Raw genomic sequence first — 19,004 nt, forward strand, 5'->3', positions numbered from 1 at the left:
ACTCGATACAAACCCACCCTAAAAAGTCATCCCCAAAGGAAAGGAATGACCAGCGGAGGGGGCAAGTATCGTCACGTCATATCACGTCGACTTTGACAAACAAAACAAGTAGTACAGTAAAAAGCACGGGTTGTTTACATCGGCCTACTGCAAGTTCCATTCAGTATGTTGCTCCTTTCCGCATACGCGTCACCTTTGTTTATCGTTTCACTATACGCCCGACTAAATGAGCAGAACAGAGACAAGAAATAGCTGGTAACATATTGATAAAACGTTTTTTAACATTAAAATAGCTATTTCAAACAAGTATTGATTAAGATAAAAACATTATTTGGTTTAAAATATTTATTAACAATTCTTGATAGAATTCCACTGTAACGATGTAATAAATTATATTTATAAGTATAAAGATGCCCATTATAGGGTGAAAGCGCTAGTTGGTTTAACAAATACGTGGAAGTGTACCAAGTATTTTTGAATTATTAACTTACATGTAAATATAAGTTATTACATCAATAAATCATGACTTACCGGTGAAAGGTTATATCATCGCTTTTCCAGATCGATTTGTGTAGTATCTTAGCGTACATATAGGCATTTTAGTAATTGCGAGGAGAAAATTACCCGGGGAACGCTCGCAACAGACTCTGTTAAGTCCGTTCTATCAAACATATTTACTCTAGTAATAAACTTCAATGATTTCAAGGCATATATAATTATATCACATAAAAATTTACAATAGAAATGTGAATAATAGTCAAATAAAAATATCCAGTTATTAGAGTGAGAGGAAACGATTATCTCTGCACTTTCTTTCAGTAACATAAAAGATGTCAAAATCGACGATAGAGAAAGTTAAAACATTGGTCTTCCTACTGGCTTTTCTGTTGGGCAGGCTGGTTCTGCAAGTTCTTGATAACTAAATATTCTTCATTTGTAATACGGTTGGCTGAGCCATGTATTGCTGATGCCTCCCGAGAGCCTTGCTTACTTTACTATCAGGTTCTCTAGTCCTGACGTCCACTGCTGAGGAATGGATTTGGAACAGTAATAATATGATAATAAACACTATACAAACACTTAAGCTAGCAACTTCTCAACTATGCCTTGTGGAAAATCAGGACACAATAAAGTTGTCAACTTGCGAGACATCTTTATTAGTATTCGTTGTAAGACATTCAAAATGCGTAATAAATAGTAAATAAAAGATGCAATTTTATACCACCTAGTTAACACTGAATCAATAAACAATAATTAAATTCAACTCGTTTATTATTGTCACGTTGTCATTAAATAATTTAACAGCTAATGCACGATTGAATAAAAAGGAATGCAGATTTTTTTGGCATTGAATTTTGTAGGAACGAAAATAGTTCAAATATACGAAATTAACCATGATTGTTTTGTAAAGGTAGACTATCTTTGTGGTAATCGTTAGACAGTGAAATGTAATTAAAATAGAATACGTTTTTTAAAGAGTAGAGGTACGGAAGACAAGGTAAGTAAAATAAATCCTGAAATATATAACTAGAGACAAGATAAAGGTGAGGTGCGACGTAGTTATTTACTTGTATTCATAATAATATAATGTGCTGATATAAACAATACATAAAACAACGTGTAAAAAACAAACAATAGATACGTAAATACAAGAATTAGCAAAATACATAATAGGCCTTAGTTATTAGACTTACTTATACCAAGGAATAATTATACCCGGTATAAAAAAAAGGTTACTTTAAAAAAAAAATTACGATCTAGTATATCTATACTAAGCTTATTCCGTCGTTTATTTTTGACCAAGAAACATGTAACAGAAAAGCCTTGATTTTCCAAAGTGATTCTGAACAAGTTTGAGACATCCTCCATATGCAGAATGCGCATTAGGCACTGCTGCAATGGTTCTCACCTGTTCAGAAGATTTAAACCACATTTTTTTTGGATGCCCCATAAATGATTGTTATTCTGATTTCCTATCCGACCTCTCTGATATTAATATCCCATTCCCTATTCATATTCTAACTCTCGTGTCCCCTCCCAATAAACGTGTATTCAAAATCCTATGTAAATATCTAGTTGTAAAAAGTGTAAAGCTGTAAATATGTTGTATTAATATATGTATATATTATATTAAATACTAACATACTAACTTGTATTTATTATATTACTAACACATGTGTAAATATGTAAAAAAAAAACAAAAATACTCGATTCTGGCTCTGGCCTGGTCTCTAGTGTTCTGACACCCGAGTTGAGATGTGAAAAGGCCATGAAAAAACGAAGAAGAAGAAGAAAACCAGGAAACATTTTTGCTGCGTGTGCATATGCAGTTACAAATACTAATACGTAATTCGTATTAGTAACTAAACAAGAGTCAAGTGTAACTCACAAAATCTTGGTCTGTCAAAAACCATAATGATATTTATTTAGTATTATTTTATTATTGTGGTGTTTAAAATTTGTAATTTCTTATAAATGAACAAACTGTAAATAAAATATATATCACGGGTGCTATTCTGAACCACTCTCGGGGCACGAGAATAACAGTTCTCTCGTGTATTTTGTATGTAATACACGAGATAATACGGCCATTAGAGCGTTTGGAATACCAGCCCTGGGGGTCGTGAACTTTTGGAAGAGAATAATTAATGTAAACAATTAAAGAACGACGATTCGTAGATATTACACCCCGCACAAATTACACACCGAAATAAAAGGAAATGAAATTTGCCATTGATAAATGTTTAGACGCATAAATTTTTATTTTATAAATTTGAAGATGTAATATAATAAATCTTTTATGTATAAATACTGCAAAATATAACAAGGATCATTTTAAAAATAAATAAAATATTTTTGAATGTTATGTAAATTTGATGATCATTTTTACACTCATAAACAATTTTCAATTTTAAAGTGTAAATTAAAAAGAGACCATATTTTCTTAATTGTTTTAATTCGAGATAAATGCAATCCATTTTACAACTGATAAATGTGACAGGTGACAGATCGCTGGCTTATTCGATCGTTATACCATATTAGGCGCAGGTATAAACGAGGAATAAGTTTCTATCGGCGCTATCCTTTTTTTTCATTTTTTTAAATTTTATTTATTTATCAAAAGCATACAAAAATTAACATACAAATTAACAAGTCCTACTGAAGTGCATAAAATGCAGTTCGTCAGCAGATGCTGATAGTTAAGTTCTGATATATATACATAGTCTTATCTCTTAAATTCTATAAACATATAAAAACTCTTTTTACTATGGAAAAAAAAGAAAAATATGTGCATCGAAAATAAAAAATTGTCCAAATAAAAAAGAAAAACACAAAAAATCTTAATATAAAAAACCACGTTCTAAAAGCCAGATTCTCAGCAGACGTCTTTCTCTTGAGCCAGATAAGTTTTTTTGATTTTTAATATTTAATGGGAGCATATTATAAATTTTTGGTAAATTGTACTCTAGTGTTCTTTTCCCGTATTTATTATTGAATTTAGGGAGAGCTATTATATCTACACTAGTGAACAGAGTATTTTATACATGCTCTAATTTATTTCTGTATTCAGATAGAGACGCATGCTGAGAAACCAGCTTGGACCATAATAAAGCTCTAACGGATAAAATATTTATGGATTTATAAAATAAGGATATTGGAACATCGTGTCGCTGACAGTACAATTTTTTTTCAATTAACAATTTGATCATTGAATTTTGTAAGTTCTGTACCAGGTTTATGTTAGTATTACTGGAAAAAGCCCATGAGGTTAAAGCTTATCTTATAATTGATTCTGAAAGTGACAAATAAATTATTCTCAAAGTACCATCAGGGACATAATATTTCAATATATACATTTTACCAACTATTACACAATTTTTGTACATCATATTTGGTATAACTTCATACCGGGTTTGTAATAAATATTTTTTACTACATCATCCTTATTCCAGGTTTATAAGTATATATATATTTTTATAGCAGCGACTGTATTGAATATTTATACTCATAAGCTGATATTGGTTACTCAAACAGAGTAGGGACTTTTCTCTCACATAATGCTTCTAGTGAGGCAGTCAATTACAAATGCAATACCTTAGCAAAAGAACGAACATTGGATAAATAAAGAATAGATAAAATATAACGTATGTAATAAGTAGTAATGACAGGATATCAATCCGGATACAAGACATAAAAATGAGACAAGACATACATGCTAGACAATGTGACGAGCGTTTTATCCGAACTTGACATTCGCTTGATAATTTTCAGAAGGTTTTTTTGTGATTCGCGTCAAAACGCGTGAACAATAAATTTTTCTTCAATACTCTTCAAACTATTTTATTTATTTAACACTTTATATACATATAAAATTTATATACGTATTAGTGCGGGCATATTGCCTTAAGGCTATTTTTTCCTACCTACTTAAACCATTCAGTTTGAGAAAATTACAAGCACATGGACATTTTCTAGGTAGTTATATAGAACCTTGTAATTTGATACAAAATTTAAAACAAAAGTTAACTAAAATCTACTCTATACTATGAAGAAAGGAGAGTAGATAAGGAGAAAAGAAGAAGAAGAAGAAAAAAAAAACTCAAACATTTGGACAGTGACATTTCAATCTTGATTCAAATGTAAATAAAGAAGAGGCGTCTCTTACATTAGTGGGTAGATTATTCCATAATTGAGCAGCTACTACTGTGAAAGAGGAGAAAAAAAAAATAGAGCGGTAAAAGGGTATTTAAAAGGTTCTCTCGTTACTAGAACGAAACGATAGTCCATGTTGAAATAGAAGTTGGTAGAGCTCACTCAGATAAACAGGCGAAGTGGGATTATTGTGAAGAAGTGATAGAATCTGAATGTTTCTTTTATGCCTGATATTGAGCCAGTGTAGTTGCGTGCGATATTTGGTTATGTGGTCGAATTTGCGAAAATTAAAGATATGACGTAAACAAACATTCTGCAATCGATCCAACTTAATTAATTCAGAGTTAGCATCTGGGCAACAAACATCTGCATAATCAAGAAGTGGAAGAATCAAGCTCAGGACTGATGTTTGCTTAACATCAATTGACGAGAAATTCTGCAATATTTTCAGTGAGTGCGAACTGCTATAGAGTTTACGACTAGCTTCCTTAACCTAATTGTGCCACCCTAAATGTTTATGTATGATAATACCTAAGTTTTTGGCTGAAGTCATAAATGGAATTTCTGTGCCATCTATTTTGAAAAGAGGAAGTGAGGGAAAATTCACTTTTGAATGCATTTTTTTAGTACCAACAAGTACAATTTGAGTTTTTATTGGATTTATGAGAAGCCAAAACGAAACTTAGCCTGAATGTAATAAAGTCAATGGTTTAAACACAGTTTATAATTTTCTTTTATGTTTCGTTGGCACCCAATATAAATTTTATTGATATCAGAGATCAATTAACACAATAAAATATCGTGTTTTGAAAAAATCGATCGGACTTTGATATTTTTTAAGACAGTTTTTAGTGTGTTTTGGTGTGTTTTTTTTTCAAGCAATCGATGTGTCTCTTGTTCTGATTAGTCAAATAAACACTCAAAATAAAACAACCCGTATGTTAAATGCTATAAATTATCATTATATGATTTTATTTTTATATCAAGAACGTTTTAAAAAGTAATAACGAAGAATTTTATGACTTACTTGTGATAAAGCATTTTAATCGACGCTACTATTTACGTAGGTAATTTTAGAAAGAAGTATAAAGCATTAGCAGCTTTTTAATGTGATCTGATACATGAATTTTGCAGTTGATATGGTTTTTTGGAAGAATGAATATTGGGTTTGGAGTGTTTTATTATTTTTGATTCAAGAAAAAAGGTGAGTTGATACAATATGCTCGTAAATATTTAATATCTTTACATTTTACAATCCGAGAATATGAACATTTTAGAGAAGCACATAAAGAAGTCAAGGAAGCCACAGGGCTTATGACCTATCGTTGGCTAGTTTAAATGGTCACTTTACACACTGTGTATTTGAACATATTCGTTCGATTCTTCACTTTATATAGTGTGTAAAGCCAAACCAGCCAATGATAGATCACAAGCCCTGTAGATGCCTAGACTTCTAAACTCCTTTCTCAATTTTTTTTTTATTTCTGTTGTAATACTCGTATGTTATTGTAAACAGCTCCCTAGGAGGTTGAGTCTAGTCCATGTCTACAAAAATTTGGACAAATTTAAAACATTGTCAATTAAATCTAAGCTTCTCTGTATAAGTACCGCAGAGCACGAATCATGCTTATCGTTGTTTGACATTTCTAAAGGAGTCAAACAGGGTTGTGTTATGGCTGCTAAGCGAATAAATATTTCGATAACTGTATGAACAAAGTGAAAAGTTTAAGAATAGGAGTCAAAAATGGGTGATTTAACAGTCAATGAGGAAGTTTAATGGTTTAAAAAAAAATGTATATGTGTTAATAGACAAATAATAAAATAAAAAAATGTTAATAGAAAATAAGGCAATTAAAAAAAAATGTATGTGTAGTATTATCAGCGCTATGATTTTTAATTTTTTTGCATTTCTGAAAGTGCTCCGCATGTGACGTCAGAGGTTCTCTTTGAAGGCCTGGAGTTCCTTATTGTCTTCTGTATGCTGATGATGTTGCGCTTCTTGCTAGCGACAAACGGGACCTGCAATTCTTGGTTACAAAAGTCTACGACGTCTGCAAGCAAATAGTTGCTGATATCGATAAATCGAGTGTGTTGGTTTTTAATAGGAATGAATGTATCACCAAATGTGAGTTCACCCTGAATGGGATTATATTAACAAGGGATGAAATGAATGAAAAATATATTGAAAGCACGGTGGGTGCAGGGAAAAGAGTGAACGCTGCCTTTTTATCAACCTTGACAAAAAAAAATGTTTGTCGCGGTCGGAAAAATTACCAAGTTACAATGGAGTTCTGATGCTGACCTTTATGTATGGGAGCGAGGTATAGAATTTGTTTTATTTTTATCGAAGTAGGTTAAATGCTGTCGAAATGCGATCATCTCTAAGGCGAATGTCTAGTAAAACTATGTTCGATAGGCGCACAAATGTTGAGATCCATACATTATGTAAGGCTGAGATGGACATTATAGACCAAGTCAAAAAAGTAGTTTTGCATTGGTTTGTCATATATTTATTTTAGATAGTCAGCAAAGAAATTACAATACATAATAAATACATGTATATGGTTTATACAGATAAAAATGTTTTTTTTTAATGACGAAAGAAGATATATATATTTAAAAAAAATGAACAGTTATTATACCTTGACATAAATATAATATTATAAACATCCAAAAAAAATTTAAAAACCAGTCATTGTTAAAACACCCAGACGCTTTCCGATGACACTCTATCTACCTATATGGATTTTTGTTTTTAACAAAAATCATCGTCATCCCACGAAACGATGCGATAGACCCAGCATCTCTAATCTCTTTTTTCGATCCACTTAACGTCTTAAGTTTTTTATGATACAGATTGTTTTTGAGTTGCCTGGATTCTTGTTTTGAAGAGTCTGAAACCTTCATCTGCCCTCGGAGGATAGCGATGAATTTCATCAGACATATTTGAACATTTAGAGCGAATGTACAATAAAAAACGACTTAAAAGATTTACAATGCAAATGCTGATGGATGCAGAAATTGAGAAATATCGAAAAGACATGACATGACCAAATCCATAAAATACTTGAAGATGGACATGTCAAAAGTCGGAATAATCGGCGCGCTTGCATGATAATGTGTACAAATAAAAAGGGTGCTAGGCCTGTATGCAAATACAGAATGATATGGCGTTCTATCCTCTCTGACTATCCTAACGGAGAAACGGAGTGATGGTTTTGTTTGTTTGTTTGTTTGTTTGAATATCTTAAGGATAATTAAAAGCTATACATTAGGGTTTTCTCAAAGTAATATTGAGTAAAATATTTTTTTTCCCGGATTAATTGATATTTGAAATCAGTTTAAGATGCGTTGGCTATAAATCTGCTGGCCCGATTGTAACACTCGAAGGAGGTCAGAAATTGCAGGGACGATCTCTCATAACCAAGCTTGGGTGTAAATACGACAGTTACCAAGGCATCCCATATGGAAAACCACCGATCGGAGAACTGCGATTTAAGGTAATGGTGATTAAAATTACCATCAAAGTACATTAAGGCATACACATTAACAAATTTAAATAAAACTGTTAAATTTCTAATTAAGGATCCTCAACCTGCAGAAAAATGGACAGGTATTTTAAATGCCACAACTGTTGGAAGTGCGAGTATGCAATATGATTTGATTTATTTGAAAAAGTTCTACGGATCAGAAGATTGCCTCTATCTTAATGTCTATGTTCCAAAATCTTTCCATCTCTCGCGATATCCTGTCATGGTATTTATTCACGGAGGAGGATACGCATTTGGTGACGGAAGCCCCGCCTTCTACGGACCCGATTACTTCATTGAAAAGAACGTGATTATTGTCACTCTCAACTATAGACTCGGACCTTTTGGATTTCTTTCACTAAACCTTCCAGAGGCTCCCGGTAATGCTGGACTCAAAGATCAATCGCTCGCCCTTAAATGGGTAAAGAGGAATATTCACAGTTTCAGTGGAGATCGACACCAAATTACTTTATTTGGAGAAAGTGCGGGAGGAGCCTCAACTCATTTTCATATGCTGTCCCCCATGTCGAAGGGATTGTTTAATAGGGCAATATTGCAATCTGGCGTAAGTACTTGTCCTTGGGCTTTGCAACTCAATCCTGTAAGCAAAGCGTTCATGTTAGCAGAAGTATTAGGACTAAAAACAAATGACACAAAAGCGGTTTTGAACTATTTGAGAAATGTACCAGCGATTGATTTACTGATGGGATCCGTTTCAGCAAATTTCATAAGAGTGCTTTCATTATCATTCGCTCCAGTAATTGAAACATCATTTCCAAACGTTCGATCATTCCTTACCAAGAACCCTATAGACCTTCTTACTGCCGGAGACTTCGACAGAGTTCCGACGATTGTTGGGTTTGATGAGTTTGATGGAATCATATTCAGGACTAAATCGTTTTCATTTCTAAGTGACAATGACGCAGTTGAACACGATCACATTCCAAATTTGAATAACTATGTCCCGGAAAATATTAAAATAAAATACGGAAGCAACGGAACAGATCACATTGAAACAAAGATTCGGGAATTTTATTTCTCTACAGCCGATAATATAAATTATAACTTGACAAACTTGTTGACGGACTTCACATTAGGTAAAGACCCCATGAGGGCAGTAAGACTTCACGCTAAATATTCTCCTGCTTATTTTTACCAATTCTCTTATTCGGGATCGAAGAACTTGCTGAAATTTATTCAAGACATCGAGTATGAAGGCGCAGCTCACGCGGATGAAATGGCATATTTGTTTGACGTGGAGTATTTGGGAATAGACAACTTTAATTTGACATCTTCTGATATCCGGATAAGCGAACAGATTGTGACGATGTGGTCTAATTTCGCTAAATACGGGTAAAGTCATTTTCATTTTATTAAATTTGGCGAAATCGTCATCATCATCATATTTTCATCCAAACCACAAATACTCGTCCACAAATATTAAGAAATCAATGACTTAAAATATGAAAGCAAAACTAATCAGAAATTTAACTTTGAACTTAGTAGTCCTACATCGCATATATAAGCAGATTTAATGGAAAAAATATCAACTCAACTTATTTGTTTTTTTTTTTACCCAGAAGAAATATTTGCGTTCTAATGATTTACCCAAATATTCAATTTTGGGGGCCATTTTCGACGAGTTGTAAATAACTCACTATTAGAAAATGGGAATTAAGTTGGGGTAAAGTAGAATTCGAACCACGGACCTTTGGTCCGTGAGTCCGAAACACTAGCTACAGGACCCCGATCCGATTCAATCTCACCCACCTGTTGTTCGGTTTCAGTTATTTTACTTCACAGAAGTCAACCGATGGAATAGTTGAGGAATTATGGATTTATAAACATAGGCAGAATGGTGAATGTTAAACAAGTTGTATGATTACTTAAACAAGCTAATGACAGGTCACAAACCATGTTAATGACTTCCACATTACTAACGAGTTGTAAATAACTCACTATTAGAAAATGGAATCAAGTTTGGGTAGAGTGAGATTCGAACCACAGACCTTTGGTCCGTGAGTCCGAGACACTAGCCACAGGACCACAACCCGATTTTTATAACAAATATAATTTTTTGTAGAAATTTTGAGAGAAGGGTATAATTTTCGTAGTACGTACCAAGATTTATGTAGTCTCTGTTTATTGATTTATTAAGGCTTTATTAAGTTAGTTCATAATATCTTAAGACCTTATATAAACTTTTAATGATATTAAATTTTTTTAAATCAAAATTCCTCAATAACATATTTTTTCAAATTAATTTTAAATGTTTCGATCTTTGCTATCTACTTTATTCCTTCAGGTAACTCATTGTACAGCTTCACTCCCTTGTACAATGAGTTTTGAGATTCTGTTTTTCTCCTCATTGGTAATCTTATCTTTTTTTATCTCTTGTTTGATATGTATGACATTGTTGGTTAAGTTTTATTCTTGTTTTTATTATATTCATCCCTTTAATTATTTTATGCATAAAAATAATTATTTAATCTGTGTCCGGGCGGATTAAAAATTCAGTTCTTTGTGCGAAATAGAACCAGAATTCTGGACAAATGCTTTCGACTAGTTGCCTACTGTCAGGTAAAAATCCTGAATAAGAAAACAGAGTTGAGATAAATCCGCGTACTGTAAGGGTTAGCGCGTTCGTTCACCATGCTCGAGGGCTAAGAATCGATTCTTGCATAGGTCGATATAAAATATTGTTTAGACACTGCAACATTTCATGTTCCTGGACTGGCATCTGAAGCGAATGGTTGATCACTTAACCTTCATATAATATGCATTTGGTGTACTAATGCAGTGCCCTATGCATCTATGGATGTGGACAGGGGTATTATGATGATATGCCGATATGCCATCTGCCAGTCTGTAGCACTAACTATGCACAACACTCTTTCCTCTATCATTCTTGCTTAAACAATTTTTTTTTTTTTTATCTATTGATATAATTAACATGCCCCTTAATTTATTTGAATTTAAAACTAAGACTCATTATTTCTGACTGCGATACGCTCCCACTAACCATTTAATGATCGTCACGCTTACACAGACAAGAACAATTTTGGAGCGTTCGGTTATGTAAAATAAGTGTCAGTAACAGTTACCGCTTTACAAATTAAACTGTTTTAAAATAACGTGGGCAAAAATGTGTTATAAACTGTTGGAGCAGGTTGACATAAATGAATTTAACTGCTACTTGTAACGAGCCACACTGCTTTAATTTTTTTTTAAGAAACAGTTTCACATTGCTTATTTTTTAGGAGTTTAAACTATTTATACACCCAGTAACAATTTATTGTTTTATGATTTATATACTGTTTATATTATAATAATAAAAATACTTTATAGTTTTATTCCACTTTTATTTATAATTATTTTATAATTTTTTTACCAGTGACCGGGTTTCGTCGTGACCGACATCGTCAGACTGGTTAATATACTTTTTGAACAGTTTCGGAATAAAAACTTTTTAAAATGACGGTTTTTTTTTTCAATCTCTAGTATGCATATTTTATAGTATTTTTTAAACATTATTTATGTTATAAACTTTGCGAAATTCACAAATGCCACCTGTTAATTGTGTAGTAAACTTATTTTTAGAAATCCAACTCCGAGGAAAACAGAAAACAGAACTGATCCCCATTATTTGGCCGCCTTCAAAACCCGAAGAAATAATTTCGTTTGTTATAGATAAACATTTGTATATCCGGCGGGATCCGTATAAAAATATGGAAAAATTTTGGTACGAAATAAGTAGAATGTAGTAAAAATAAAATATTCCATTGTATACTTATATGCAGGTATTTTTTTGTATAAATTTTGAAAACATTAAAAAAATAAAAATAAAATGATTTGTTCTTTGCAATATTTTTCGTTGTTCCTTTCAAGTGTACGTACCTTCATTGTTTAGAAATGGTAATAATTAGTGTATATGTTGATGAAGATCAGATATAAATTAATTAAGGACATTAATGTATTATGTTTGTACTATTTTTAGACTAAAAAAACGAAATTTTAAAAAAATATGTGTGCATCCCCCATACATTCGACCTAATACAATAATTTCAAAACTACACTATATTAACGAATCTATTACAACAGAGATGGAAAACACCTATGACAAGAGAATATGGAAGTCTAAGCATTTTCAAAATAATTTTTTTATTTGCTTATTTTTCCAAATTACAAATAATTTTATCAACATAAATAAAAATCTTAAAAATATTGAAGAGAGAATGCTCACAAAGACTTCAACGTCTGAGCGTGGGCCAATCCTTTTTTGAAAAAAAAATATTACTCTCTAGTTATAGGTAGGTACATTAATATAATTTGACGCATAAAGTTAATAAGGAAATTAATTTATACAGAGATACATAAGTTTTTGTATTTTATAAGCAAAAAGAAAAATTACACAAAAAATATGAATCAAGAAAAAAATAACAAAAAACAAGAAAATCAAGAATAGGCAGAATAGAGAAACTCATACTCATAACTTAAAAATATAAAGTAAGAAAAGAAAAACAAGATTAGAGTTTGTTGTTATAACATATACTCGTATCATACACGACTCTACATGACAAGATTTATTTGCAGTACAATAATTTTTCAAAACAGGTATCTCTAACCTCTAACCTAACCTAACCTTTTTTTTCCAAGAGAGGAAAACCTTAATGAACACTTTTAGGTAGTGCCGAACTCTAACGTATGTGTGTTTTCCACGCTTATCCAAGATCTCAAACCTACATTAAACTTTACCAAAAGTTTCACGTTTTCCAATTTCTTGGGTAGGAAATTGAAGAATCTTGGACCATGGACGAAGGAGCATATGAAGCAAGTTAGGCTGAGCCTCACTAAGAAATCATTGCTATTCACCAGTACCTAATATATATTTTAATTCTCACTGTTGATACACATTATAAAGATAAAAAACTAGCAACTAATATAAAAATGCTCAAAGATGCATAAAAACATGGTCCGTACTGTGTTATTTACGGTAGGTACCTACTTAACATTTACGCATATTTTACTTGTCCTTAAAATCTGAGCTTCACTAGAAATTCGGTATCAAAGACGCCACTGTCTTGGACCAACATGGAATGATTGAAATGATTTACAGGGGTTATGACCTGTAATTGGCTGGTTGAAGATACCATTTTACACACCACTTACAAATTTTGCAAATCTCGTTTAGAATATGGACTAACATGATGGGGATCCCCTGCAGATACACATCTTGAACGAATTAAAAGTACAAAAAGGCATTAAAAGTAATGTTCATAGTACCAAAGGGAACCCCATCAACATATTTTTTTAAAGACCTTGATATGCTTGCAATATATCTAATGCTTACGTTATTCTGCTAGACTGATTTGGAAATGGACATCGCCATCCCCCTGCTCATGAACATGAACAAGGGCAAAAAATAATATCATTGTCAATATTCTTCCCCGCATTTGGACAAAGGTCTAAGGATTATTTTTCTGTCAAATCATTTAATATGCTTCCACTTTCACTTCCACTTCCATTAAGTTAACGGATAACAAACAGTATTTCAAAAGAGAAATCAAAATCTGGCTAAAGAAAAATAAGATAGAAGAAATAAAATAAATATTTGAATGACACGTGAAATATATATTTTTGAATTTTGAGCACTGTACAGTCTACCTTAGAACATGTTTTCTTAGTGAAGGGACTCTTAAATTTATTTTGTATAAAAATATTTCATATAGTACATTAATAAAAAAATATAGAAAATATCAATGTTCAAACATTCTCAGAATGGTGTTTAACAAAATTTTACACAGTGTGTAAAGTGGCCATTTAAATCAGTAAACGACAGGTCATTATTCCTGTAAATGCCGAGATTTCCATATCCCTTCTGTTGGATGTTCTACATCGCCGTTGTGCCGGCACTATCTGATAAGTAACTTTTTTTTTGATTTAAGGAATTATTTTAAGCAATATACCTTTTTAATTTGGTTTTTCAAACATATTTTTTTATGGGTGACAAAAAGGAAATAAATTTCTTTTTTATTTCGAAAATATTTAAGCCCTGTGGAATAAATGATAAATTCAAAATATTAATAAAAAAAAAACACTACAGATATTGGCGGCGAAACGACGATAAAATCGCCATATTATGTTGATATTAACTAACTAACTAACTAACCATCACGCCATTTCCCCGGAGGGGTAGGGAGAGAGGATAGAACGCCACACCACTCTGTCCTGGCACACTTCCTTTGCTTCCTTCACATTCATACATCTTCTCATGCACGCACGTCGATTATTCCGACTTTTCACATGACCACTTTCAAGAATTTGTTATACTTGATCATGCCATGTCTTTCTCGGCCTTCCTCGACTTCTATAACCAGACACATTCGCATCATAAATCTTTTTGATATTAATGTCCTGAATGCAGTTGATGTCTATAAAAATTTGCACAAACTTAAAATATTGTACAGTAAAATTATAATGATACTTTATGTTTATAGAAATTAATTAACAAGTAAAATCTATAAAAACATCTATTCTTAGTATCTTAAATATAATTTAAGTGCATATTATTATATTACAATAAAAAGTTAATGCAATAAAATTAATAATTTTTTTAGATACCTATCTTTTTCTATTTTAAATCATCACCACCTTACCCCTGCACGAGATGGTGCATAGGGCACTATATATGTATATATATATATATATAACTATACCAAATGCAGCAATTATCGATCATTCGTTACAAGATGGTAAGTGATCAGTCTTACGCTTCACGCGCTAGTCCAGGGCTCCAATTAAAATGAGAAGTTAATATTTTTCTTCAATTTTATCTACAACATAAAATGAAATTTTCTGTATGAAAAGCAGAATATGCATACATTGTTTTCTTCTAAACATGTTCAATTATAGGTCACCGGCGAAGATACTTTAAATGTTTATGCGAATATACTCATTTTCGTACACAAGTACCGGTTTTTCTTTATGTACAGTTGAAGGTAACTCTGTTAACTTCCTATTGTAATCGGAGCTCAGAAACATGAAATATTGTAGTATAGGACCACCGTTTTAGTTAATATTTCATGTCGACCCCGACGAAGTGGGCTTATCTCCACTCCATTTGCTTATTCAGTATTTTTACCAGCAAGCAGTCATCGAGTCGAAAGCACTCGTTCAAGATTCTGGGTCTTTTCCGCACGGGTAACTGTATTCGTAATCCACCCGGACACAGGGAGGTTTTTATATAGGATTTAGGGGAAAGACAGAAGTGTATCTGCAAAGCCGCAATGAAGGGAAATATATTTATTTCAGTCGCGTAACACTGCGTAAAATGTCTTTTGTAACTCTCTCATCCCTTAAGGATGTCCTTGTCTCAATTTCCTAGTCAAATATTTAGATACGGGACTTTTTCCCTCGCCAGGAACCAGTAAAACTGTCGCCGCGTGCATTACCGGGTACCTACATAACGTAGGTACACCTACCTGTCGACACTTGTGACGTTATCGTAAATAAATACCCCTACCACGACGGTTGAATAACCCTAGATTTTCACCTGGATTTCGTTAGTGTTGGGAACATTTTCCTTTGTGCTTTTTCAAAAAAGAAATTTTCGAAGTTTTGCAAAACACGCAAAACATTTGTCTTCTTCTTTTCAACATCCGTTCCTAAGTGGATCATGTGGACACCACCAGCTGCCTCCAGGAGACTCTATTATCGCCAGCCAGCATTTTCGCCTCTTCCCATGTCAAATCCAGCGCCCTTTAATTCCGCCGAATAAAGTCGAAAGATCGTCATCGACGGCCTTCCAGGACGGCGTGAGCCCACAGGTTTAAAGAAGAGTTAACTTGGGTTTAAGTTCTCCTGAGGCAGCAGGTGTCTTAAGCCAGGTCCAACGCCGCATCCTTTAAGACGCTCGTTATAGGAGGCTGTTGCGTCTGTTCTCGGACTTCAAAACATATATGCAAAGATAATATGAAGTTTGAGGCACGTACTATTGGTCTTTGGATATTTTTAACCCTTCTTTTACTGAGCAAAAACCCTCGTATGGGCACTTCCAACACTGGAAACATGCAACTCCAGGTGCCAGGCCAACCAACAAAAATGCACAACACGTCACCGATGACCGATAAACTAAATTAAGACTCTCCCCGATCATCGTTAATTCCGGTTGTCTTCATTAAATATATTTGATATTTTATTATGTTTGTATCTATACCAGGTGGTTCATAGGGCATCAAACGTAGCGTATATTATATTATCATCCGTTTTATAAAGATAAAATGATAAGTTCAATTCAGGTCCGCGATTACAATGGGAAGTTAAGGAGTTCATACCTTCACCATGACGATGTAGTTGAAGATAAATTCTCCGGAGGGATAACAAAGATACACTACTGACCCCCGACATTCAAGTTTTTAGGTAGGTACATCGGTATGTACCGACGGGTCTAGTACCCCACGGTAACATATCCAATCATTAAAAGTATCAAAAAAATTGTTTCATCTAGCAATTTTTTATTTAATTACAATTTTTTTTTTATCCTTCTGAGTGGGCCAGTTGTTTTCGTTAAAAGCCTTTTTAAAATACGAGAGAAAAATAAGAAAATTTTTAAGTCGAATTGAATTCTGACAACTGTTAGTTTTGAATCCGAACGGTTAGATGCAGTGGCTAGATTGGCTAGATGCTGCCCTATTAACATACATTAAGGCAAAAAATAAATTAAGTTTTCATATTTTTTCCACCTTTTTTATATCTCCCAGAGTGTACTTACGTAACGATATGTCAAAAAAGTTCGCTTTTTAAAACCTCAGTAGATAAATGCAGATGAATGTTAAGCATCCGTCCTGGTAATTATCAAAAGTCATATGATAATCATGTTTAAGCGAGCATTTTTTGCTTTAATTGGGATTAAAATGAGTTTTAAATTACTTTGAAGTACACGCTTTTGTTCTCAGAAGCCTATTTAAAATATGAATGAAATCGTTTTTTATTCAGTTTAGAACGCAAACGTCAACGCAAAGTAAAATTTCGTGGTCACTTATTGGTTTAATTCGATCATATGACGTCAGAGACGACAAGTCGGTAGGCGTACTGAGCATATTGCCTAAGGGGTATTTTCTACCTACCCAAACCGTTCAGTTTGAGAAAATTACAAGTACATGGACATATTCTAAGAAATTATACAGAATCTTATAATTTTATACAAAATTTGAAACAAAAATAAACTAAAAATCTACTCTACACTATGAAGAGAGGTAAGTGGATAGGAAAGAAAGAAGAAGGAGAAAGGAAAAACTCATTATTTAGATAGTGACATTTCAATCTTGATTTGAATGTAAATAAAGAGGGGCGTCTCTAAAATTAGTGGGTCTATTATTCCACAATCAAGCAGCTGCTACGGTGAAAGAGGCAAGGAAATTAGAGCAATGAATGGGTATTAAAATGGATCTCTCGTTACTAGAACGAAGAGATAGTCCATGTAGTGATAGAGGTCAACAAAAGGAACAGCTCTCTCAGATAAACAGGCGAAGTGAGATTATTCAAAATATTGTGAAGAAGTGATAGGATGTGAATGTTTTTTCCATAACTGATACTGAACCAGTGTAGTTGCGTGCGATATTCGGTTATGTGGTCGAATTTGCAAAAATTAAAGACGTAACGCATACAAACATTCTGCAATCGTTCCAACTTATCAAGCAGTTCATAATTAGCGTCTGGGTAACACATCTGCATAATCAAGGAGTGGGAGAAGTAAACCCAGGACTAATGTTTGCTTGACATTGAAAATGTTTGCTAAATATATAATATCGACCTTTCCACGCGTCGAACCCGGGACATCAAGTGTGCTAGACAAATACATCAACCGCTATACCACAAAATTCTAGGCGAACATCTCTGCCCAACTTTAATTTTCAGAATTATGACCTGAGAGCAGCCTGGAGTGTTGTGGAAAGCAGACAACACTCATTCTGGGATTGATTTGTCCGGCACTATTTTTCAGATAAATGTTTTTCGTTTTGCGACTATTCCTACCTTAGAATAGAAAAATGGGGTATAAATGTCTTCTTTCGGTTCACAAGAAGTGTTTTATTATTAAAATTTCTTCGAGACATTACGAATACTCAATCCGCGATGTTGACACGATGTTCAATCGAATTTAGTTCAAAAAACAATGTTTTGAGTATGTCCAAATGTTTGTTGACTTCCTGGATTTCCTCTCTTGGGAGTAATTTAGATTTAAATCTTGTAACAGAAAAGATGGAAAACCTTTTTTAGGAGGGAATCTGGAAGAAGGCATTAAAAGGGCTTATGACGTGTCTTTGGCTTGTTTAAGTGGTCACGTTACACACTGTGTAACATTCACCATTCTGCCTATGTTTAAACATCTAAATTTCCTCAACTCTTCTATCTGTTGGCTTTTATTATTATATATTTATTTATTACAGTCTTCAAACTGAGCCGGTAGGGTACAGTTCGTAAATTCGCTTGAGTGGCGTCGTTGTTTTTGAATAAACCTATTATTAAATTACGAAAGTGGTTAATAGACTGAACGTTCCTGTATTTAATTATTATTCACGTAAAACATTCTTAAACTCAGTATTTTTATCTCTCAATAAATACATTTTTATTATTTTCTTTTCTTTCTTTTATATTTTATTTATATGTTTTGGACCTTAATTTTAATAGGTATTTTTAATTTTTTTTTTTTTTTTTTCTGTATATATGAATTGAAATTTTTGATTTATTTTGTTTTATGTTTTACTATTTATGCAATGTATATATATTTTTTTTCATCTATTTTTCTACTTTAAAAAAATATTT

General features: G+C 32.8%; 1 protein-coding gene across 1 annotated transcript; it reads left to right on the forward strand.

The window, feature by feature from the left end:
* The first annotated feature begins 7,999 nt into the window (after positions 1–7,999).
* LOC148276435 (juvenile hormone esterase-like) lies at positions 8,000–12,031 on the forward strand. Its single transcript, XM_088234286.1, has 3 exons — positions 8,000–8,153; positions 8,239–9,536; positions 11,784–12,031. Exons 2-3 carry the CDS (start codon positions 8,302–8,304, stop codon positions 11,875–11,877), a joined length of 1,329 nt encoding a protein of 442 aa, XP_088090412.1. The 5' UTR covers positions 8,000–8,153; positions 8,239–8,301; the 3' UTR covers positions 11,878–12,031.
* The last annotated feature ends 6,973 nt before the right edge of the window (positions 12,032–19,004 follow it).

Source organism: Micrasema longulum, unplaced genomic scaffold (assembly GCF_059751315.1).
Source record: "Micrasema longulum isolate JH-2025_06_02 unplaced genomic scaffold, ASM5975131v1 h1tg001218l, whole genome shotgun sequence".
Taxonomy (NCBI): Eukaryota; Metazoa; Arthropoda; class Insecta; order Trichoptera; family Brachycentridae; genus Micrasema; species Micrasema longulum.

Excerpts from the sequence above, each read along its gene's own strand:
- LOC148276435 (XM_088234286.1), top strand. The coding sequence starts at position 8,302 with ATGCAATATGATTTGATTTATTTGAAAAAGTTCTACGGATCAGAAGAT. Across the intron at positions 9,537-11,783 it reads TCTAATTTCGCTAAATACGG|AAATCCAACTCCGAGGAAAA; the intron begins GTAAAGTCATTT and ends ACTTATTTTTAG.